The sequence below is a fragment of the Pinus tabuliformis genome, chromosome 6, assembly GCF_031772625.1.
Source record: "Pinus tabuliformis cultivar Carrire ecotype Pingquan chromosome 6, CPIR1, whole genome shotgun sequence".
In the NCBI taxonomy this organism is placed as follows: Eukaryota; Viridiplantae; Streptophyta; class Pinopsida; order Pinales; family Pinaceae; genus Pinus; species Pinus tabuliformis.
This window is the reverse complement of record NC_142292.1, coordinates 404,022,192-404,047,930: the sequence shown is the minus strand read 5'-3', so window position 1 is coordinate 404,047,930 and position 25,739 is coordinate 404,022,192. Positions and strand designations below refer to the sequence as shown.

The window sequence follows — 25,739 nt, the reverse complement described above, 5'->3', positions numbered from 1 at the left end:
CTACTTTTTTTAACCGTATCTTTGAGATCTTCTTATGTGATGTCCCTTATGTGCTTTCTATGCCAATGCCATAACCATACAATATACAAAAAAGAAAAATTGTGAATTGAGAGGTCCATAGCGTGAGAGGCCTAACATACCAAAAAACTAGAAAAACAAGCTAAATATGAGTGATTTTTATTTAATTTCTTTGATATGGTACTTGAGAATTAAATGATACCATTATTAAAATTTATTTTTTATTAATTATATAAATATAAATTTAGTTAAAAATAAACAATAAATTTATTATTTTCGCTAAATTAAATATTCAAATAAAAAAGTCTATTTTATTTATTATTATTAATAATAATGTAATTTTAAAATAGACCCAATCAAACTTCATTAAATTAATATATATCAGCCTATATTAAATTAAAGTGGTCGGAATCTCTACGCAAAAAAAATTTCAAAAAATCTTGTAGAGGAAGTGGTTGAATTGTGTTTTTGATGGTGGAAATGGATTCAACACCATCAAAAACGTGTAAGACACCTAAAATTTTGAAATTTAACCACTATAACTTTGATCTACAAAATCCTTACCGGATTTTCTCTAAATATAACCAGAATTTCTATAACTTTCCCACCAACTCTTAGGCCTCTTCAAACTAACTGATTTTAAAATAAACTTAATCAAACTTCATTAAATTAATATATATGAGCCGTTTTAAGTTAATAATAATAAATAAATAAGTTAAAAGTTCTGACCAAATCAATGATTATTAAATTAACCGTTTTAAGTTCATAATAATAAATAAATAAGTTTAAAGTTCTGACCAAATCAATCATTATTAAATTAATTACTATTTTCGAGTAGTTTTAAATAAATAATAATACTGATTAAAGTTACGATGAAATCGATCATTAAATTAATATATACAAAAGATTTAGTCAAAAACAGTGTGAACATGATTTGGCTAAGCATGCAAATGGCCCAAATGATTCCCAAGCATTTGGGAGGGAATTGTAGCACAAAGTATTTATAGCTGGGGCATCTGCAAATATTTAGTCATAGAATTCATTGGGGGCTGAGTGATCGAGTTTTCCCTACTACGATTGTGTGTGCTGAGAATCAACTGATTCTTGAATCTCTCTTTTATTTTGGAATGGCATCCATGGAGAAATTTAGAAGATTAGTCGTTATCACTTCTTTTGTCGCAGCACTGCAACTATTTATTATGGAACCCGCTTACTGTGGTTGGAGGAAGAATTTGACGGACAGTCCGACTCTAAACCTGAAGGCGTTCTCTAAGGTGGCCAGCGCAGGAAATGTGAAGGCGGTGGGCGCAGGAAATGTGATTGTAGTAGATGCCAAAGGTCAAGGTCAATTCACTACGGTTCAGGCCGCCATCAATTCAGTTCCAGCGAATAACAAGAATCCGGTCACCATTAAAGTCAATCCCGGCACTTATAAGTAAGTAATGCATATTGAAACAAAAATTAGAAGAGGTGAGGTTTTTTGTGTGAAATTTTCAAGCGCTGGAACAGCAACTTGAAGTTAATTTCATTCTGAAAATCTGTTTGTCAAGCTGGAAGGTTTTCTGAAGCTTAATCTAATTGATGATTGAAGGATTAAGTAATGGGGCTTTTGTGAATAGAAACTGAACTCCTAATTACTGTATTCACCTTGCAGCGAGAGGGTGCAAATTCCTTTAGGTAAGTCATTCATAACTCTGGCCGGCTCCGGCGCTGGAACCACCGTCATCACTGCTAACGCGAACGCGAAATCGAGCGGTGGGACATTTTTCACTGCAACGGTCAACGTGCTTGCTTCGGATTTCATAGCCAGAGATGTGACAATCCAAGTGTTAGGTGTTGGTTATTTTAGAATGGGAAAAATACCAAAAACCAAGAAAATAAAATACAGAGGCAATGCTCTGTTTTACTTTACTCCAGGATCTTTTTGTGCACAGGAAGACTTAAAAAAAATTCCACTGAGGAACAGAGTATTTCACCACCATAAAAGATTTCTATTCATTAAAACAAAAAAAACATTTACTCTGTCTCCATATGAGAATTTACACTGGTCGAAAAGTTCCCATTAACATTTGCTGCTGTAAAATCTCCATTTACATTCACTGGTGTAAAACTATTTTTACACGCTGCTGTAAATCAAAAACAAATTACATTTACATCCAAAACAAATGCGCTCATGGATATTACTAAACATTCAGCACATAAAACATTTTTATTTCACCTTGCGTTTTCACTGTTTCATTAGAAAAGTCAAAACAGAACATTACTAAGTATATTTTGAGCACTGTTGTGCATACATTTCTGGTTCTCTCTCGCTGCTGCGAACACCAGTTGTTCTATTCCTCCCGTGTGCAACAACCACAATAAAAAGTCAACACACAAAACATATATATGAGCTCCCTTTTTTTTGTATTACGTTTCGTAAAAAAACGACCATACCTATCTTTAAATGCTCCATACCTTTTACATAAAAAACTTACGTGCTATATAAAAAAAATATATTGAAACGTGCCCATACCCATATTTAAAAGGGCCACCTAAATCTACGTATCAATATTAAATTCCATAACTCTTCTTCTACGGCGGTCAAACTCAAAAATTTAATCCACGCAAGCCTTTTAATGCACCTTGTATGCAGCTTTGGTGGATCAACGGTGGAGAGCGATGGAGTAAATCCGACGATGGAGAAAGATATCGGAACCCACTTTAATGCTGAGCTTTACCTCCCGATATGTCAGAGATGCTGATGTCAGGTGAGAGCCACGCGTCTTCACCAAATCGCATCGGAGCCAAAAATACGGAAACTGCTTTTCGCTGGATGGCGGTGCGATATCCCTCAAGCTGGTTTGTGGTTTCATGCTGGCGGTTTTGGGGAGCGCAGTACGGCTGCGTTGAAATTACATTTTCAACACTCCCCTTTAATTTCAACTGTTGGACATTCGGTCATACCGAGACACTTCCTCAAAAATTCAAAGCTCTTCTGATCCAGTGGCTTTGTCAAGATGTTTGCAACCTGTTCTTGAGTCCTGCAATGTTCTAAGACAATTTCTCCATTGTTCACAAATTCTCTGATGTAGTGAAACCTTGTATCAATGTGTTTCGTTCTCTTATGAAACACTGAATTCTTTGACAATGCAATAGCTGAGCTGTTGTCACAAAAAATCACTGTCGCTTTTGCCTGCTCTTGACCTAAGCTTCTCAACATTCTTCTCATCCACATTGCTTGACATGCTGCTGCTGTAGCTGCCACATATTCAGCCTCTGCTGTAGACAATGCTACAATGGTCTGCTTCTTAGAAGCCCATGAAATGGCTCCTGAACCCATATGAAATACATAACCGGAAGTGCTCTTTCGATCATCTACACTTCCAGCCCAATCGCTATCTATGTACCCAACCAAATCTGAATGTTCTGAGGCATGATATAGAATTCCAAACATTTTGGTACCTTTGACATACCTCAAAATTCTCTTTGCTGCCTGCCAATGTACCTCCTTTGGCCTCTCCATAAATCTGGAAATCAAACTAACAGCATACATTAAATCAGGCCTAGTTGCTGTTAAATACATAAGGCTGCCCACAATGCTTTTATACAAGCTAGGATCAAAATCCTTGCTGCTGTCCTCTCTGCTGAGTTTTAATCCCATCACTGTGGGAGTGATTGCTGCCTTGCATTCTTCCATCTTAAATCTGCCCAAAACTTGATTTACATATCTTGCTTGAGATATAAAAATTCCTTTTTCATTTTGATCTACTTCTATGCCTAAGAAGTATCTCAACAAACCCATGTCAGTCATTTCAAATTCATCCTTCATGACTGATTTAAAATTCTCAATAAGATAAATATCGTTTCCAGTGAAAATAACATCATCTACATACAAGACAACAATTAAAATTTTACCATCCTTTTCCTTGATGTAGACTGTGGGTTCTCCCTCACACTTGTCGAATTCATTATCCAATAGATATGAATCTATCCTGTTGTACCATGCTCTTGGCGCTTGCTTCAGCCCATAAAGAGCTTTCTTCAATTTGCACACTTTGTGCTCTTCACCTTTCTTCTCATAGCCTAGAGGCTGTTCAATGTACACCTCTTCTTTTAACACTCCATTTAGGAATGATGACTTCACGTCCATTTGGTAGACTTTCCATTTGTTTTGTGCTGCTATGGACAGCACTGCTCTCACGGTTTCCATTCTTGCAACCGGTGCGAAAGTCTCCTCATAATCTCTCTCATACTGCTGCTTGTACCCTTTGACAACCAGCCTTGCTTTATGCCTTTCAATCTTGCCTTCAGCATTGCTCTTGGTCTTATAGACCCATTTCACACCAATGACTTCTTTGCCTTTTGGTAGCTCAACCAAATCCCATGTTTTGTTTCTCTCTATGGCATTCATCTCCTCATCCATAGCTTCTATCCATTTCCTATCTTTAATTGCATCTTCGAAATGAATAGGATCATCAACATGACAATACAAGGCAAACAAAGAATTCATTCCTTCATCATAAATGTCACTTAGATTTCTAAATTTCTTACCTCTTTCACTTGGTGTGCAAGTGCTTGAAGATGCACTTGAATTTCCTCCTTGTGGTGTGCTTGGAGAAGCACTTTCATTTATCCTCAATGGTGTCCCTTGTTGTCCTTGTGTTGGCGCTGCTGTTTAGGGATGCATTTCAGCCACCTCCTCTTCATCTTCATCATGAGACAAACAGTTCTTGACATTCACTGTTTTCTCTATGCTTCCATCTCAAGCTTCTTCCTCAATGAATTGAACATCCCTGCTTACAAAGAACTTCTCGGTAGATGGGATGTATAGCTTGTAGGCTTTGGATTCATCACTGTATCCAATGAAGATGCATTTCTCCCCTTTGTTGTCCAACTTCCTCCTTAGCTGATCTGGTATGTGTGCATAGGCCACACACCCAAAAACTCTCATGTGGGTGACTCCTTGCTTTCTCCCACTCCATGCCTCTTCTGGCACTTTGTTCAAGACTGCTTTTGTAGGACACCTGTTCAATATATAAACTGCACAATGTACAGCTTCAGCCCAATACTCATTTGGCAAACGCTTTGCCTTCAACATGCTCCTTGCCATCTCCATGATGGTTCTGTTTTTCCTTTCAGCAACTCCATTTTGCTGCGGAGTGTACCGAGTTGTGAACTGTTTATGTATTCCATTTTCTCTACAAAACTTTAGGAATTCATTTGAGATATACTCACCTCCTCTATCAGTTCTCAATACTTTTATGTGCAGCCCGCTTTGGTTCTCCACAAGTGCTTTGAAATTTTGGAATTTCTCAAAGACTTCACTTTTGTTCTTGAGGAAATATATCCAAGTCTTTCTTGTAAAATCATCAATGAATGTCAAGAAATATAGGCTGCCAGCTAATGATGGAGCTTGCATTGGTCCACACAAATCTGAGTGGATAATCTCTAAGGGTGTCTTTGCCCTTATGCTCTTCCCTGATGGAAAACTTTCTCTGTGTTGTTTTCCCAAAATGCAGCCTTCACATAGGCTGTCCGGTTTCTCTATCAATGGTAATCCCTTTACCAATCCTTTTCTACTCAACAAGTTTAGACCTCCAAAATTTAGATGCCCGAATCTCAAGTTCCATAACCAGTTCTCATCCTTTGGCACACTTTGGAAGGCCTCTTGGGTGACTGCTGCCATTTCCCTTTTGTTCTTCATGTCTGCCCTGATCCGGAGAGGGAACATCCTGTTCCTTGTCATCTTCACTTCAGAAATGCATCTTTTGCTGGGTGGTATATCCATGATGGTGCATACATCATTTTTAAAGAAAACATTGTACCCCTTATGGACAAGCTGTCCAATACTATTAAGTTTTGTAGATGTTCTATGCTAAGAGCAATTTCACTTTTCTCACAGCAATCATACAAGTAGATAAGCAAAATGCAGATAGAACATATAAGCAGATCTTACAGAAGACAAATCAGAAACAAGAAAATGTATGTGTTTGTTTTGGCGGTCAACAGGATGCTTCAACCAACAAAGTCTCCTTTGGTCAACCAGCCCAGCATGTGTCACAACAACCCTCCAACCAGTAGATGAGTCAACCCAAGTCAGTTCTACAAAAGTCAACGCTGTCCTAAAAAGTCAACGCAGGGGTAGCAAGCTAAAAGTCAACGCATCAGCAAAACGGTCAACCCTTTGACCTCGATTTTTGTGCCAGGTAGTATGGCCTTCAAAAATCGAACCTCCCACAAGTTTTCAGCTTGTTTGGACCAAGCGTTGACCAAAGTCAACGCTGGTCAAACTTCTGCGAAACCCTAGCAGCAGAAACCCTAGCAGCAGAAAAATCCTCTTCGTCCTTCCCACGAGTGGCTGAAATTCGTCCTCCAGGTAGCTCGTACTTTTTAGGATGAGAGAGGAAGATGTGAGTTGTTTTTGTGATCCAATTCTCTCCAACTTTTCCTGTATATATATATCCATCAATGAGGGTGTGTGACACATCTGTTGGGCATGTGAGCCTACATTACAAAACTGGCTGACCTTTGCACATATAGTTTATTAAGAATAATAAATTCAAAATATAAGTTCTGCTCATCGGATTAAGACTATTTTTATATGGATTTTACACCTCTCAGAAAGAGGAATCCAACAAAAATATTAGCCTCTTAATCTGAGCATCAGAACATGGAGTTTGGACCTAGTTGTCCAAATTTAACACTCCCTCTCAACTAGGGAGAACTCCATCTATTAGTGCAATTAACATCGTGAGTCATCCCGCCGAAACTTGCTTTGCTGGCTTCTTTATTTCAGAACAGAAGTGGGTCAGTCACAAAGACATCATTCCCCGACTGACATAATCAGTCCAGAGGTCCCAGACCTCACAAATCTTGATCCCAGATCAAGTGGTTGGACCATGCCATCCTAGATAGAGAGTACGGCAATCTCTGATGCGTCCATCAGTCTTTGCTAATAGTCTCTAGCTTTTCCACACCTCATTGGCCAAATGAGAGGTACTTCCCATGAGCCCTGAACTCAATGGGTAGGATGCATACGGGGCACAGATTAAATGAGTGGCGAACCAGCTCAATAATCACAAGGGTGGGGCAGAAGCATTATGAGTGCTTATAGCTCCGAGAAGCTATCCCCAAAGCCCCCCAGAGCTCCCAGATCTCATTGTCCAACAGGACCCACATCATAGGGTCTTTCCACGACACCAAGACTCTCACGGAAGGTTAGGAACTTGACCTTCCCCAGGGGCTTAGTAAGAATATCCGCGACCTGCTCATCAGTTCCTATATGATCGAGCCTTACGGTGCCTCGCTGTACCATATCCCGGATAAAGTGGTACCTGATATCAATATGCTTGGATCGGTCGTGGAACACAGGATTCTCAGTCATACGAATCCCACTCTGATTATCACAGAGTATTACAGTGGTATCTAGCACATGTTGGAGAAGCTCACTAAAGAGCTTCCTCAACCAAACTGCTTCACAACAGGCCATACTAGCAGCAATGTATTCGGCCTCCGCGGTGCTCAAAGCCACCGACTTCTGCTTCCTGCTCATCCATGAGATCGAAGCAGAACCAAGATTGAAACAGCATCCAGATGTGCTCTTACGATCCACCACACTGCCAGCCCAATCGGCATCAGTATATCCCCGGAGTATCACACTCCCGGCAGTGTATCTCAGCCCATGGTTTATCGTGCCCCAAAGATATCTCAAAAGATTCTTGGCACCAACCCAGTGAAAATGATGAGGCTCAACCATCTGTTGACTCAAAGTATTCACTGCAAAACATATGTCTGGACGGGTGTTCACTAAGAACATCAAAGTTCCTATGAGTTGACGATACTCAGTAGGATTGGCCAAGATAGGCCCTGCAGCGCTGCCACTCAACTTCTTAAAGTTGAGTTCCATTGGTGTCGACACGGACTTACAGTCCACCATCCCAAATCTTTCCAGAAGCTTCACAATATACTTTCCTTGAGAAAGGAAAATCTCTCCAGGTCTCTGCCAGACCTCCAGGCCTAGGAAATAGTGCATCAGTCCTAGGTCTTTCATCTCGAACTCAGCAGCAAGCTCCCTCTTACATTGATGAATGAGAGGGTCATCACCTGTCAGGAAGAGGTCGTCCACATACAGCACTAGAATGAGAGGCTTTCCTTCCTCAACCTTAAAGTAAAGGTTTGGATCAGCATTGGTTCGAGTAAAGCCCAGCTGCATCAAGTAACTATCCATCCTCTCATACCAAGCTCTGGGTGCTTGCTTTAACCCATAGAGGGCTTTCTTCAACCTGCAGACATAAGTGTCTCGATCTTGAACTTCAAATCCCAAAGGTTGTTCTACATACACCTCTTCCTTTATTGCACCATGCAGAAAAGCAGTCTTGACATCCATCTGATGAAGACTCCATCCTTGCGTAGCAGCAAGGGCTATGATGGATCGGATGGTGGTATATCGAGCCACAGGTGCAAATATATCGTCATAGTCAATTCCTTATTTTTGAGAGAAGCCACGGGCAACAAATCTTGCCTTAAACTTTTCAGCACTCCCATCAGATCCATGTTTAATCTTGTAGAGCCATTTAGCGGTGACAACAGATTTGTCCTTCGGTCTCGGGACCACATCCCAGACATCATTCTTCATAATAGCCTCATATTCTTCATGCATAGCATCCTTCCAGACTTAATGCTTGATGGCTTCTTCAAAAGATCCAGGTTCAGATTGTATAATAGTACTCATGGCAGCTAGATACCCTTGGTATCTACACGGCTTCTTGCTTTCTCGGAATGTTCCCCTTGGGGCAGCATGACCCTCAGCATCTTCGAGGGTGTCCCTGAGCCATGATGGCCTCTTTCCTAGAGAAGGGGAAGGATCAATAGGGTCCATTGGCTCTTCAACATCAGGCATAGTCTCATCCTGGGGTTCTTCCAGATTTCCAGGTCTTTCTTCATGGTTTTCTTCAGATCTAGGAAGATCTACTACTTTCTTCAGGGAAGCATCTTCGTCAAAAGTGACATCATGGCTTATCTCTACTTCCCTTTGACCAAGTACATAGACTCTATATGCCTTAGAAGTCTCACTGTAGCCCACAAACATTCCTTTCTTCCCAGTAGCGTCTGTTAACACCCAGGTTGTTCCCTATGACTCCCAAGGGAATACGGCCGGGGTAACCACTAACCAATCTTTGGATCACTGTCTCTAGCCAAACTGTGATCAGAGAGGGCTCTCTCTTTATGATTTGTAACTGTTTATGATAGGGTTTTAGGCTAGCTATTATGCACAGGTTTTGTTTATGTTTTGGTTGAAGAGTTTCTTTTAGGTCTTATGATGTAGTATTCAAAGAGTCAAATATCATTGGGCAATGGAGTCTATGGCTGTATAGGTGTCTAGAAACCTTGAGGTGAACTGGTGAAACTTACAGGGCCATTTGGATACTTCATACAACAAAATTTTTGTTTTATAACACGAACAAGTGAAAAAACCAGTGAAAGCAATTAAGAATTTTCACTAAAGTATTCGAGTATTTCCACCAAACTAGGTATGAGAAACAGATAGATGCCTCAGGAGCAAAACTGGAATCCCTGGGGATGTCTATCACTGTAAAAGATATAGTTTTAAAGTGCAGCAATTAAGAATTACACTTCATTCACTGTATCTGAAGAAAACATGGATAATAGCTCAGATTGAGTTCAGGGTAATCAGTGATTAAATCCTGGAACTATTCTTCTACTTTGCTATTAAGTGTAAAACATTTAGACAATAAAAGAGAACAAAAGACTCGAAAACATGTAACACAGAGATTTAAGAAAGACTTATTGTTTTATGAAACACTCTGGAATCCTGCAACATCCACCATTCATCACAATGCATCAAGGTACACCAAGCTTCGGAAATTCCATTCACCCTTTGTATTATTTCTCTGAGAGTTTTACAGCAAATGAGATGCCCAAAATGAAAATAACAACAACCCCTTCAGCTTCTGCGAGGGGTGAATATATACTTGCGATTCTTTTACAAAATATCTGAGTTCTAAGTTATCTCAGACTTAATATTCTCACCAACTTTTGAGATATTATTATCAGAAATTTATTACAGCATTGAATACAAAATAAAGGCATCTTAATGTTCTGTCAGAAGATATTTTGGCCTTTGGGATCTGCTGAGTCGGTTGAGATACTTTGATTAAATGCTGGAGAACCCGACTTTATGGCTTGTACGCTGTATTCTGGGTTTGTCACCTGTGATTGTGACTGCTGCTGTGGTGAGTAAATAGCTCTGCTGAATTGGCTCAGCATCTGTCTCTTCCTTGTAGATTTTATCTATCAAAGTTCAGCCTGTGCATGACTGCCCATAAACTGGAGAAAAAACCAACCCTACAGGTTCGGGCCTGATAAGATTACCTGTGTCAAATTCCTCCACTCTTCCTGTGTGGGCAATTGGTGTCTTACGATTGCCCCCAAAGTTTCATCTGCCAAGGAGGCATACACCATTTCACCAGTTTGTTTATGCAGTTCGATCTTATCCATAGGGTGTATGTCTTTAGCCATAACCTCCATGTTGGTTCTTAGATAATCCGAGGTAGATTGAGGATGCAGTGTTGTGGGCATGAAGTGACTCATGATCATCTTGCCTTCACTTACATCAAAGGCAGACATGAGTCTTTGCTGATTGGTAGGAGCCAGGTTCAGCAAATGATTGTACAGCTGTACTTTAATAGAATCACTTCTCCTCTTAATGTCAATAAATTGTTGTTTGATGCTTGACTGTCCTTCTCTGTGCTGGCTGGAGGAGCTGACCTCTCCTCCCATAGCTCTATCATGTTCATGCTGGAATGAACTGGCTGACACTTCTCGGCTGGGTGGGCCCATGCCCATTGCTTGCCTCACTGCTATGTCATCCTCCGGAAAGTCATTTAGTCTTTGTCTTTTCTCTCCCCGATTGATGGATGAAGTCAGGGGAGTCTCTCTATCTCTTTTCCTGGTTAAGTCCTCCTTTTGTGGGGTTTGGAGGACCGAGGTATCAATAGTAGTCTCTGCCCTAGGAGGCACTATTGTCTGAGCCTGTTGCTCAGTGGAGCTTGGAGCCTCAATCACTTTTTCTTGCTGCAAGGGCTGCTGTTCACTATATTGTACCTCTTCTTGTTGCTGCCCTTGTTCCTGCTGCTCCATCTCTTCTAGCTGCTGTAGCAATGTATCCACTTGTTCTTCTGTTAATGGGGGTGGCTGCTCCACCTGCTTCTTGTATGAGAGGGGAACCTGTCCACAAGTTTCTAAGTCAGCTTCCTTTTGAATGTTTCTAGACTCTCTTTCTAGTAGCTCTTCATTAGTAACTTCCTCCTCTAGGGTACCCTCTTCCCAACTTGATGCATTGGCATACTGTTCAATCTCAGGTTGTCTCTTGTGTGCATAGCTACCCAATTTAAATTTTATCCTCCTGAGGGAGACAGAATGATTGGGGTCATAGGGTATCCATTCAAAGCTGGTTTGCAGTTTGAGGCCCTCCAGGATACTGTCTGCCTCTTTCCACCCCTCCTCTTTTCTATTATATAGGAAAGGACCCAGCTGGCTCCTCACCTTTAGCTGTGACTTCTTGTTCTTGCTCTGAAAATGGAGGTAGTCTGAGTTCCCAAACTGTCTGAAATATTCCAAGGCAAAAAGCCTCATGGGGACATACCTTGGCAACCTAAAAGGGGTCAACTCACAGCCATATATTCTGATGACTGTGTGGTTCTGGTAGAGGTACCAGTTACCAATGCTGTAGGATTTATTCAAATGGAGAATTCTTCTCATGTCATCAGTTAGTCTAGGAGGAGGAGTACCATGCAATACTGTCATGACTGGATAAATGAATAAGTCAATAAACTCAGTGTATGTGTAAGGTGATACAGAGGTATGATGAAAAACAGAAGTCCAGAACACAACTGACCTTGGACTTCCCTGGGCATTGAGTTGCTTCAAGGAAAAGAGAAGGTGGCTGGCAGATAGAACAAGAATAGATGGTATATATATGAAGTATACCTGAATAGTCTTTCCCTCTTCAAGTTCATAAATTGCTCATGGATTTTATCTGCAATGTAGGTTGCATAGTCATAATGTACAGCTGGGGGTTTACCAGGAGAGAATATAGACAGCATTGCCATTAGGCTATCATCCACATCCTCCATCCCCCTGAATCCTAGGACATAACTGATTAAATCCACTAACATCCTGCCCAAATCATTCAAGTAGTGATACCCAATAGGAGGAGTTCTGATGGTGTCAGAGCCTGGCCTTACAAACAGCTGATTAATCTTAATGATTTGGTCACCTGACAGCTTGCTCCCTTTGTTTATCAAATCCTGCATATGGAGGGGGGTCAATTGCTTGGCAGTATGGAAGTGCAACATCTCATTAATACTCTCTGAGGTGATGTGGAACAAGACTGAGCCTGTGGGGCTGATGACAGCTCTTTGGTTTGGGTCATAGCATTCCTGGCAGCTGTAGATCAACTCTGGCATAGGATTTACTTGGGGGAGGTTGTAGATGGGCAAGTTTGAGTCCCAAATTCCCAGGATGTCTGCCCCACTCATGTGCTGGGCTTTCAACTCGTTCATCATCTGGATATTGTATTTGGATCCCATAAGGAACCAGTCCAGCATTTGATAGTCCATGTCTCCCAGGGCTTTCCATGCTAATTCCTGGTGAGGAGCATTGAGGGGCTTGATATTTAGAGCAATAGGAGTCTCCATGGCCTTCTTCAAAGTTCAACAATTGTAGGTAGATAGTTAAATGGAAGCAACACAGAATAGAAGTGTTTTTCTGTAAAAACAGTTTGTTTCTCAGAGACCAGAGGAGGAAATTACACAACAACAATTGAAATACTGTTTGTTTCAGGAGCAGGGCTTCTCTATGGTCTCACTATGTCCTCTTTCAGCGGGTGAATTGAGCTTAACAAGAAATTAGCCGGGAATACGTAGTGAATGTTGTTTTTGAGCGAAATTACAGCTTATTAAGGCTCGACTGGTGTCTTTGGGCTTCACAATTGCGAATGTGGACGTGCAGAGGGAAATGGCCGGTGAAAATATAATTTTTAAGGTCTCCTTAGCCTTCTGAGTAACTTCAATTTCAATAACAGGCGTATGGAGGGCAGAAAACGATAAATACCTGTTAATTGACGAACAGAGGTCACATAGGCATGCACGGTTGGAGCTCTGGAGGTCGCCTTGGTCAATTGAGCAGGTTGGCAGAGTTTTAGGACGTAAACGCTCATGCAGAGAAAACAGTGGAGAAATGCGCAAACAATGGAAAAATGGACGTTTTTTGGCTTAATATGGGCTTTTTTTATGATTTTGGCGCTTTTTAGTGATGACGTCAGCATGACGTCATTGGTGGGTCAAGGTGAGGTGACGTCAGCTGACGTCATCGGGTGACGTGTCACTACACTGTTGGTCCATGGGGGCGATGAGGTGGCAGCCATGTCAGCGGCCAGGTGGACGAATAACAGGGGCGAGGACAAGCGGACATGACGTGGCGATGCATTGATGGGAAACAGGTGGCGGTTAGGACCGTAGCGGTTACGGTTAGGGCTGGCCGCTACGGTCTCTCGGGGCGGTTTAGGTACGGTCTCAGAACTGTCAGACCCGGCTCCGAGAGTCCTTAACGTTTGACGCGTGGCCTGCCCGTGACGTGACGCAACGTCACTTTCTCGGGCGGTAAAAGACCAGCATGGGAGCCCCTCCGATATCATCGTGGATCGTCGGATCATTGGGACTTGATCCGACGGTGGGCGGAGCAACAACATGCTCGGGTTATATGCGCTGGCAAAACTTTGGGTTGTGGGTTTTTTAAATGGTTTTTCAATGTTTTTCATAAAATCAAACTACGCGCTAACCCTTTGGAAATGCGCCAGAGGCGGGTTTTTGACTTTGGGTAATTTTTGCAAAGGTTTTTTAGGGGTAAAAGAGGGTTTACAAGGGTTTTTCAATGCAAATGGTGGTTTGAAGAGCAAGTTGGTTTGTAGCAAGGGGGAGTGGGGTGGGACAGGTTCACCAAAGTGACCAGAGGTCATTTTGGTCCCTTTTGAAGAACATATGGCTATAATGCCAAAGGAAGGGGTGTTTATAAGATTTTGGGGCTTTATACACCATAGTGTTAGTATTATTAGGGGAAGGGTAAGATAAGGGAGCTATATAGTAGAATTAGAGGTTAATATGAATGAGGGGAGCAAATGAAGGGGATTTTACTGAGTTTATGTAAAGTTGATTTAGTTTTGAAAGTAGATCAAAATGAAAAGATCTTAGACAAGAAATGTGGCTTCTGAAAGAACAAGAACCATCATAAAACCATGATCTCTCTTCATAAATCTCAGCTAAAGAAAGGGAATGTTAGTAATGGAATGAAGGGGGAGAGGGAGGTTAGTCATGCTCCTTGCTGTAATTTGATGGAATTCACCACTTTGTACATTGATAGATTTTTGCCTTGGCAAAACACCTCTTGACATGTGTGAAATGGTGAAAATACCTTTTCTGCAACCACAAGTGCTTACCCAGCTACTTTCCTAACATTTTTTGTTTCTCCTTGGAGGGTGCATTTAGGCTTGCAAACCCTTACTTGCCTTTTCTTTTCTTTGGCTTTTTCTTTATTCTTTTCTATCTACTTCTACCCTTATCTCTTCCAAGGTCCCAGATTAAGCTGTTGGGAACCTTTACTTCTCTACCTAAACTACTTGTCTGCCAAGATTAAACAGTTTGGACAGACTTCTTTCTCTATTCTATAACTCAAAATTGAAACATGGCATGATCCAGTTTAAACTGCTGAATCATCCACAAAATTGAAATAAGGTCCTCAATATTTGAAACAGATTACACACCTCTTGTTCTCTGGGAAATATGGGATCTTTGTTATACCAAAGCAGAGCATATTTGGACTTTCCTTGGCCAATCATGAAATATGAAACCTATTAGTATAGGTATCCAACAGCGTCCAACTTACTTCTCTTTTCTTTCGGCACATGAAAATAGACAGGACATCCAAAAATTCTAAAATGTGAGACATCAGGTTTCTTACCAGAGAAAACCTCTTCGGGAGTTTTGGAGTCCAAAGCGGAATGAGGGCATCGGTTTTGAATGTACACAGCAGTATTTGCAGCTTCTCCCCACAGAAACTTTGGAAGACCCTGGTCACATAGCATGGCACGGGCAGCTTCCACAATAGTCCTATTCTTGCGTTCAGCAACACCATTCTGCTCAGGAGTATATGCAGTGGTAGTCTCCCTCTTAATGCCAGCTTCTCTGCAAAAGTCTTTGAACTCATTTGACTCATATTCAGTGCCATTGTCAGTCCTCAAAATCTTGATCTTCTTTCCGGTCATATTTTCCACCAAGGCTTTCAAGGTACGGAACCACATGAAAGCCTCATCCTTCTTCTTCAAGAAGTATATCCAGGTTTTGCGAGAGAAGTCATCAGTAAATGTCATATAGTAAGAACATCCCCCTAGGGATGTTACAGGCAACATACCGGAAAGATCAGAATGGACCAGTTGCAATATCTCAGATGTCTTTGTGACACTTGAGGGGAAAGGTCCCTTTGTATGTTTTCCTTCAGCACAGCCCTTACATACACCTTTATGATTATTTCCAAAATCAGGCATCCCTATCACCACCTTCCTTGCTTCGGGAAGAGCCTTGTAATGAAGGTGTCCAAATCTTCAGTGCCGTAGTTCGGTTTGACGGATAGTATCACAAGTCATAGCTCCCAACGGACTCCCTCCAACCTAGTAGAGTGTACCAACTCTAAAACCAATTGAGATAGCTTCCTTGAAGCTCTTCTTCCACATGAGTACCTTTCCATCAGAGAAAGTTACATTGAATCCTTTGTCTTCCATGGCAGATACAGACACAAGGTTCTTCTTCAATTTGGGTACATAGAGTACATCTTGTAGATGGAGGACTTGTCCTTGAGACAAGTGGAGGGTCACAGTCCCGGTCCCTTTCACAGGATAAGTGGCATTATCCCCAAGGGTAATTTCTAGATTAGTATCCCTTTCAACAATGTCAGAAAGTGCTTCATTGAATCCGGTGATGTGTCTTGAGGCACCACTATCGATTAGCCAGACATCCATAGTGTCGGGCGGAGATGCAGCTGAGAGAGCAGATATTAGAATATACTCATTTCTTTTATCAACAACATTAGACTCCTCATACCTGGTATTTCTGGTCCTTTTAGAAGGTGGATGGTTTCCTTCAAAGTGAGCCTTCCTCTTTCCTTTGGATTTGTCATTTCTTTGATTCCCATTCCTTCGGTTGTTGTTGTTGTCGTCACTATCGGGAGAATTCTTCTGGAAGGGGCATTCTCTAGCATAGTGTCCAGTCCTATGGCAGGTGAAACATTTACCCTTCTTCTTTTGAGTCTTAGTCCTTCCTTTGTCCTTGGAACCACCAGAGTTCTTCTTTCGGGAATGAGCAACATAGGCAGCATTTCTTTCATTATCAAATTCCTTCATCCTTGTTTCTTCTTGCATACATCTAGATAGAAGCTCATCAAAGTTAGGGATGGTATTATTGTTGAGAATGGTAGTTGTGAATACTTGCCATTCATATGGAAGTCCTCCAAGTGCGGTGAGAACCATCTCACGATCAGCTATTGTCTCCCCAATAGCTAGCAGATTGTTCCTGGTTTCGGTCAACTTCATAAAGAAAGTTTGAATAGACTCGTCTCGGCCCTTCTTCATATTCTTCAACTTGTTCTTGAGGAATAGCACTTGGTTCACATTGTTTACTCGGAGCATAAGTATCAGTTTGTCATACATCTCCTTGGATGTGCCTAGTTTAGATATGTAGGCAACCAGACTCTTATTTATGGATTCCCTGATCAACAGTTTTGCTCTGATTTCTCCCTTCTTATACTTGTGTTTAACAGCAACAGAGGCATTTGATGGAGGTTCTTGAATCTTCCCTGTCACATGATCTAGGAGATCATGATCTTCTAATTTGAGATCTAATAACATCTTCCATGCATGGAAGTCATCGCTTCCAGTCAGCTTGTCATTCTCCCTGAATTCAAGCTTAGAGGAATCCATTTCCTTCGATGATGATTGCTATAGATAGAGTTTGTCTTCACCTCAGCTCTGATACCATGTTAAGTTTTGTAGATGTTCTATGCTAAGAGCAATTTCACTTTTCTCACAGCAATCATACAAGTAGATAAGCAAAATGCAGATAGAACATATAAGCAGATCTTACAGAAGACAAATCAGAAACAAGAAAAATGTATGTGTTTGTTTCGGCGGTCAACAGGATGCTTCAACCAGCAAAGTCTCCTTTGGTCAGCCAGCCCAGCATGTGTCACAACAACCCTCCAACCAGTAGATGAGTCAACCCAAGTCAGTTCTACAAAAGTCAACACTGTCCTGAAAAGTCAACGCAGGGGCAGCAAGCTAAAAGTCAACGCAGCAGCAAAACGGTCAACCCTTTGACCTCGATTTTTGTGCCAGGTAGTATGGCCTTCAAAAATCGAACCTCCCACAAGTTTTCAGCTTGTTTGTACCAAGCGTTGACCAAAGTCAACGCTGGTCAAACTTCTGCGAAACCCTAGCAGCAGAAAAATCCTCTTCGTCCTTCCCACGAGTGGCTGAAATTCGTCCTCCAGGTAGCTCGTACTTTTTAGGATGAGAGAGGAAGATGTGAGTTGTTTTTGTGATCCAATTCTCTCCAACTTTTCTTGTATATATATATCCATCAATGAGGGTGTGTGACACATCTGTTGGGCATGTGAGCCTACATTACAAAACTGGCTGACCTTTGCACATATAATTTATTAAGAATAATAAATTCAAAATATAAGTTCTGCTCATAGGATTAAGACTATTTTTATATGGATTTTACACCTCTCAGAAAGAGGAATCCAACAAAAATATTAGCCTCTTAATCTGAGCATCAGAACATGGAGTTTGGACCTAGTTGTCCAAATTTAACAAATACTCAAGAGATTACATCTCATTCCGGGGACATAGTATACATCTGCTATGGTTTTCCTTTCTCCTTGCTTTGAAAATATTTTTACTTCTCCTTTTCCCATAACAGACACTTTACTATCAGTTCCTAGTGTGACTTCTGATTTCACATTTTTATCTAGGGCAGAAAAGAAGGCTATGTTTCCAGTCATATGGTTGCTGCAACCTGAGTCTAAAAACCATATGTCCTCACTATGTGTTTCAGCCATGTTACAAGCTAACAGGACATTTTCTTGACTGCTGTTTTCTCTTGTAACATTGGCATTTTGTCTGCTGTTCTTATCATGTTGTTTCTTTCTACAATCACTAGCATAATGTCCATACTTTTTGCAATAATAGCATTGAACATTAGATTTATCATACCTTTGTCCTTGAGCCTGATACTGATCTCTTTGTTGGCTGCTGCCTTGACCTTGGTTCTGATTTGGATTGCTGCCTCTTCCTTGTGCATTTGATGGGCTGTTCCTTCCACCTCTGTTCTGGCTTCTGCCTCTTCCTCTTCGGTTTCCTCTTCCTTGACCTCTTCCTCTTCCAAGGGACATTTGGGTCTTGAAGGCTTGCTCAAGAGATGAGTTTTCATTCCTACTCAACCTCTACTCATGTGTTATTAGTGATGCATGTAGCTCATCAACTGAATAGGTTGAGAGATGCTTTGTCTCTTCAATGGTGGTGACTATGGCATCAAACCTTGAGGGTAAGACCCTCAATATTTTCTCCACAATCCTTCTGTCTTCAATGGTTTCTCCATGAGTTCTCATTTGTGTGATTACACCAATCACATGAGTGAAGAATGAGTCAATGTTATCTGACTCCTTCATGCACAAATTCTCAAAATCCTTTCTCAGCAATTGTAGTTTTGCTGTCTTCACTCTCTCCATGCCTTGATAGGCTGTCTTAAGGGTTTCCCATGCTTCATTTGCTGTCTTAGCTGCTGCTAACCTTGGAAATATACTCTGGTCTACTGCTAGATACAACAACACACGGGCTTTTGAATCCTTCTTCCTATTGCTCTTCAGTAGATCCTTCTCTCCCTGAGTTAATGCATTGAACTTAGTTTCATCTGCTGGTTCTTCAAAACCATCTTCAACTACTTCCCATAAGTCTTGGGAAGCAAGCAAGGCTTTCATAGTTATTGCCCAGTAGTCATAGTTCTTCCCATTAAACTGTGGGAGCTGGGTATTAAACATACCCATACCAGTGCTTGTGCTAGCCATTCCTTGACTGTGTATTTTTAAGAACTGACTGTCTCTTCAATAACAAACAAGATAGCTATGAAGAATACCTGAATCCTTCACTGTCTGAGTCTTCTGTCTGCCTGAGAAGTTTTGTTGTAGCAACAACCTTCTCCCTTCAGCTTCTTTAACTTCTTTAAAGAGCCTGGTCCTGCTCTCATACCACAGTTGGGTATTTTAGAATGGGGAAAAATACCGAAAACCAAGAAAATAAAACACAGAGGCAATGCTCTGTTTTACTTTACTCCAGGATCTTTTTGTGCACAGGAAGACTTAAAAAAAATTCCACTAAGGAACAGAGTATTTCACCACCATAAAAGATTTCTATTCATTAAAACAAAAAAAACATTTACTCTGTCTCCATATGAGAATTTATACTGCTGGAAAAATTCCCATTAACATTTACTGTTGTAAAATCTCCATTTACATTCACTGGTGTAAAACTCTTTTTACACGCTGCTGTAAATCAAAAACAAATTACATTTACATCCAAAACAAATGCGCTCATGGATATTACTAAACATTCAGCACATAAAACATTTTTATTTCACCTTGCGTTTTCATTGTTTCATTAGAAAAGTCAAAACAGAACATTACTAAGTATATTTTGAGCACTGCTGTGCATACATCTCTGGTTCTCTCTCGCTGCTGCGAACAACAGTTGTTCTATTCCTCCCGTGTGCAACAACCACAATAAAAAGTCAACACACAAAACATATATATGAGCTCTCTTTTTTTTGTATTACGTTTCGTAAAAAAATGACCATACCTATCTTTAAATGCTCCATACCTTTTACATAAAAAACTTACGTGCTATATAAAAAAAATATATTGAAACGTGCCCATACCCATATTTAAAAGGGCCAATGCTCCATACCTTTTACATAAAAAACTTACGTGCTATATAAAAAAAATATATTGAAACGTGCCCATACCCATATTTAAAAGGGCCACCTAAATCTACGTGTCAATGTTAAATTCCATAACTCTTCTTCTACGGCGGTCAAACTCAAAAATTTAATCCACGCAAGCCTTTTAATGCACCTCGTATGCAGCTTTGGTGGATCAACGGTGGAGAGCGATGGAGTAAATCCGACGGTGGAGAAAGATATCGGAACCCACTTTAATGCTGAGCTTTACCTCCCGATATGTCAGAGATGCTGATGTCAGGTGAGAGCCACGCGTCTTCACCAAATCGCATCGGAGCCAAAAATACGGAAACTGCTTTTCGCTGGATGGCGGTGCGATATCCCTCAAGCTGGTTTGTGGTTTCATGCTGGCGGTTTTGGGGAGCGCAGTACGGCTGCGTTGAAATTACATTTTCAACACCAGGTAAGATATATGATGCATCATGGCCGGGTATTAACAACATCTTAGTAAATCATGACTAGAGGGGTTGATTTAACGAATAGAATTATTTTATGCAGAATTCATATGGTCATGGTGACTTGAGAGGAAATAATCAAGCTGTGGCATTGAAGATTTCGGGAGATCGTTGTGCGTTTTACAATTGCAAATTTCTAGGTTTTCAGGACACCGTGTTAGACGACATTGGGAGGCATTACTTTAAAAACTGTTACATTGAAGGTGGCGTCGACTTTATATGTGGCAATGGGAAATCTATGTATGAGGTAAAACAGATACAAATCATGAAAAGTACAGTACTGTTTACCTGATAGATATTCATGCAAATTACCTTTCTATTTGTTTGTTTGTTTATGGCAGAGCTGTGAACTACATTCTGTCCCTGCATTTTATGGCGTGTTTACGGCTCAGAAGAGAATGGGTCTGCATGAAGACACAGGGTTCGTCTTTTTAAATTGCAAGTTGACGGGGAATGGAACAAATTATCTGGGCAAGCCCTGGGGACCTTACTCCATAGTAGTGTTTGCTAACACTTACATGGAAGACATTATCAGGCCAGAAGGATGGGAAGACTAGGATAACGACACTTACAAACAAAAGTAAGTCCTCCTTCCTTATATGCGTTCATCTATCCCCACACCTACACCTACACCTACACCTACCTTGCATCACAACCAGAATGCCATATCTTAATCCAATGTTATTGTTTCGTCTTATTTCTCTAATCTGCAGAACTGTGATTTATGGCGAGGTCCAAAATACGGGTCCTGGAGCATCGAAGAAACGACGAGCTCCGTGGTCCCAAAAACTCACTACTGCTGCACAGGTCGCAAACTATTTGACCATCGACTACATTGGTGGGAGGACGTGGATTAAACAATAGGGCATCAATAGCGGTTAGATTGCAGCACAACGCGAAGAGAAGAAGAGAGTGATATTTGTATGATGCAAGGCATTCCCTCCGCTTCCGAAATTTTCGTAGTTTTTCGTGTTCCTCGTAAATTTATAAATAAATCCATTTTTGATAATGCAGTGTAATGTTTGCCTTCATTCACTCTCCTCACAACGATGTATAAATAAATCCATTTTTGATAATGAAGTGTAATGTTTGCGTTCCTTCACTCTCCTCACAACGATGTGTCTCTCAGTTCTTATTTAATTCCGTGTATGATGCCAGATTATTCATCTTTATTCATGAAATAAAGTAACTGGGAAAATACGAAAATATTGCTAAAAGCTTATGATAAAAAGGGTTAAACAGCAAAATACCCTAATAAATGAGAAATAATCATGCAAATAACAGTGAGACTACTCCCGGCTTTCTTTAGCATCTTTCTAGAAGTAATTATTCTTGTCTTTGCACAGCTAGTGCTGTTATCATAATAAGGAGTGACCATGTAAGATATACTCAATAACAAGATTTTATCATAATTAATTAAAGCAATTTAATAAGGAGTGACCATGTAAGTTAACTTTAGTTTGGTCGTTATTAAACAAAACATATACCCAATAACAAAATTTAAGGTAAGGCTTTATCATAATTAGTTAAAGCAATTTTGTGTAGGAGTTATGTTAAGAATCCCCAAAATAGAATCTCAATACCAACTTGACCAAAATTTTTGATATTTTTTGTTATTTTAATCTAAAGTGTCTATTCCGCACTACATCATAGTTATCAAGGATTTTGAATATGAAGGTACATCCCGAAAATGAATATATTTAGGTTTTATTTATGATATATAGAAAGTGATTATATCTAAAAAATAAAATAATTATAATATACATTTGTAAATGGAAATATTTAGTTTAAATGAAAGTGAGCTATTTAATTGATGAGATAATTCTTCCATCACTTACATGTTAACATTGTTAATAGTTTGACTATTATGCTTCACTTTTCTTTAATGATGTGTGAGTAAACATTTTCCCCATTTTGAAAAGACAAAACAATGTCAAAAGAGCACATGGACAAATGCCAAATAGAGATGAAAAAGGTACACAATGTCTACCCTATACCAATTGTAGTTTAAATGAAAGTGAGTTATTTAATTGATGTTATAATTTTTCATCACTTGAATGTTAACATTGCTAATAACTTGGTTATTATTCTTTAATTTTCTTTAATAATGAGTGAGTAAACATTTTTCCCATTTTAATTTGAAACAATAAGTAAACACTCCTCACTATATGATATACATTTATAGTTTGGAAAATTTTAACATTATTGAATTGTTTATTTTACATATATTTGTTTTGTATGTGAAAAGGGGAAATTATAAATCTCAATTTCATATTAAGAAAATATAAATATAAAACAACTAAATTATATATATATAAAACAACAGTTAAGAGTATTTCTTTATTTGGTAAAATGTTATAGGTTCAAATTCAAAGGGATTAAAATATATAAATTTTTATAAACATTAAATGAAAAATATCATATATATCAACTTAATATTTCATTTAGCCATAATCTTAAAATTAAATTATCAATATTATTATTATTCTTTTTCAAAAACATTAGAAATAAATAAATAACAAACTTAATCATTCTTTTACTAATTTAGTAGATTTGTTTTTCTATATTGTTTTTAATTGTTATTTTAAGAAATATTTGACATTATTGATACTTAATTTAATTGATTTGTTTAAATATATAATGAAATACAAAAATCTTTAAATAAAATCTTATGTAATCAATCTCAATTCACTATTAATAATATTGTTATTTTAACAAACATTTGACATTCTTGGTTCCTAATTTAATTGGTTTGTTTACTTATATAAACAAATATGAAATTGGTTTGTTTACTTATATAAACAAATATGAAAATGTTTAAATAAGATATTATCTAATCAATCTCAATTCACTATTAATAATATGAATATTGATCCATCTATAAAACTTGCAATGTTAGTATTTCTAATCTTTTTTATTAATAAATATGTATCTTTAATCATGTAAAAGTTTTCAACTTGCCAAATCATTTGAAGGGACAATCACCAACTCAATTCATGTTTTTGCACTCTAAAAGAGGTAGCATATGCCATCTTTAGCCCTTTGGATGCTAATTTCTTTTTTCTTTCTTTCTCATATTTAGAGAAAGAATTATTATTGTCATTGCACAACTCTTGCTAGTCCCATAATAAGGAGTGACCATGTAAGTTGACCTTAGTTAAGAAGTTTGTATGTCAATGATGGTCATTCTTAAACAAAAGATATACCCAACAACATGATTTAATTTAAGGTGAGACTTTATCATAATTAGTTAAAGAAATTTTGTGTGGGAGTTATCTTAAGAATCCCCAAAGTCTGAATTTCAATCTGAATTTCAATAAAAACTTGACCAAAATTTTTGATATTTTTTGTAATATGAAAAAATTGGTTAGGTTATGATCTAGATGTTGAAAAAATCAAAATTAAGTCAATTAAACAATTCAAATCATTCTATCTAAAAAAATCCTTAAACACCTAAATGAAATTTTTAAAAATATATATTTTAATGTAAATCTTGTCATAATTATTAATATGCTAGAATCATGAATAGTGTAATATCCCATGCCCAAAATGACTTGTTTAAATTATATTTAATCTAAGGTGTGTGTTCCCCACCACATCCTAGGTGTCATGGATTTTGAACATGAATATCCATAACCACATCCTCAAAATGAATATATTTAATTTTTATTTATGATATATAAAAAGTCATTATATTTAAAAATAAATATACATTTGTAAAGGGAAATATTTCGTTTAAATGAAAGTGACTTATTTAATTGATGTGATAATTTTTCCATCACTCAATATTAACATTGTTAATAATTTGGTTATTATGGGTTCTTTTCTTTAATAATGAGTTAGTAAACATTTTCCCCATTTAAACATAATAGGAGATGGACAAATGCCAAATGGAGATGAAAAAGGTACACAATGTTTACCCTTGACCAATTGTAGTTTTTAATGAAAGTGACTTACTTAGTTGATGTGATAATTTTTCCATCACTTGAATGTTAACATTGTTAATAATTTGGTTATTATTTGGTTATTGTTAATAATGATTCGGTAAAAAAAATCACATTTCTAATTAGAAACAATAAGTAAACACTCCTCACTCTTGATTTAGGGGAGTTCCTACTAAGTATATGATATGCATTTATAGTTTGAAAATTTTTCACATTATTGAATTTTTATTTTACATATATTTGCTTTGGATGTGGAATCCAGAAATTATAAATCTCAATTTCATATTAACAATATATAAATATAAAGGAGAGAAATTTAATATATAAATCAACATTTAAGAGCATGTCCTTATTTCTTAAAATGTTATAGGTCAAAATTCAAAGAGGATTAAAATATATATACTTTACAAACTTGAAAGGAAAAATCTCATATGTCAATTTAATATCTAATTTAGCCATAATATTAAAATTAAATTCTCAATATTATTATTATTCTTTTTTCAAAAGATTAAAAATAAATAAATAACAAACTTAATTTTAATTTAGATACTAAAAATTAATTAAATATATTTATGCCTACTTTATGGTAGAGGTTCTTCATTTTAATTTACATATTAAAAGAGACCTTGTTATAATATCATGGGAAATTACTATGGCTTATCATTACTACATGCCCAAAAACACTACCATAACTCATCTCATATGACACTTGTTCATATAACATTTTTTTAATTAATTAATTTAATTAAAAGAATAAAAAACACAAAAGAAATGTCAAAATAGTAGATGGAAAAATGTTAAATGGAGATGGAAAAATTAGACAATACGTAACCTCACTAATTTGAAAAAGAGACACCTTTGGTGTAATAGTGGAAAGGTGTAACGACTAAATAAAAAATTCACATAATTGCATAAATTATATCGCAATTTAGAATAGACACAAAAAAAAATCTTTAACGCTATACACCTCTGATAAATTTATAATCGTAAAGCTTATGAATATTGGCCAATATAGGCCTCGAGCACATCACATTTACGCGTCTGATGATATTTATGAGAGTAATTAAAACCCTCATAGATGATTGCGAATAAGTCTTTAATGATAAGTTGGATTGACCCTTTCGAGGATACTATGACATTAATGAATATAGCTACCCATGGCATGGTTTGCTGCTTTGGCAATCACTCGTGATCACATA

At 38.3% G+C, this 25,739-nt stretch overlaps 1 protein-coding gene across 1 annotated transcript; it reads left to right on the top strand.

Moving 5' to 3' along the window:
* Positions 1-1,154: 1,154 nt before the first annotated feature.
* LOC149259010 (putative pectinesterase 11) lies at positions 1,155-21,153 on the top strand. Its single transcript, XM_089445596.1, has 4 exons — positions 1,155-1,453; positions 1,673-1,844; positions 20,640-20,843; positions 20,938-21,153. Exons 1-4 carry the CDS (start codon positions 1,155-1,157, stop codon positions 21,151-21,153), a joined length of 891 nt encoding a protein of 296 aa, XP_089301722.1.
* Positions 21,154-25,739: the final 4,586 nt, after the last annotated feature.

Coding starts and splice junctions, on each gene's coding strand:
- LOC149259010 (XM_089445596.1), top strand. CDS start 1,155: ATGGAGAAATTTAGAAGATTAGTCGTTATCACTTCTTTTGTCGCAGCA. Junction 1,845..20,639: donor CCAGAGATGTGACAATCCAA/GTGTTAGGTGTT, acceptor TATTTTATGCAG/AATTCATATGGTCATGGTGA. Junction 20,844..20,937: donor ATGGGAAATCTATGTATGAG/GTAAAACAGATA, acceptor TGTTTATGGCAG/AGCTGTGAACTACATTCTGT.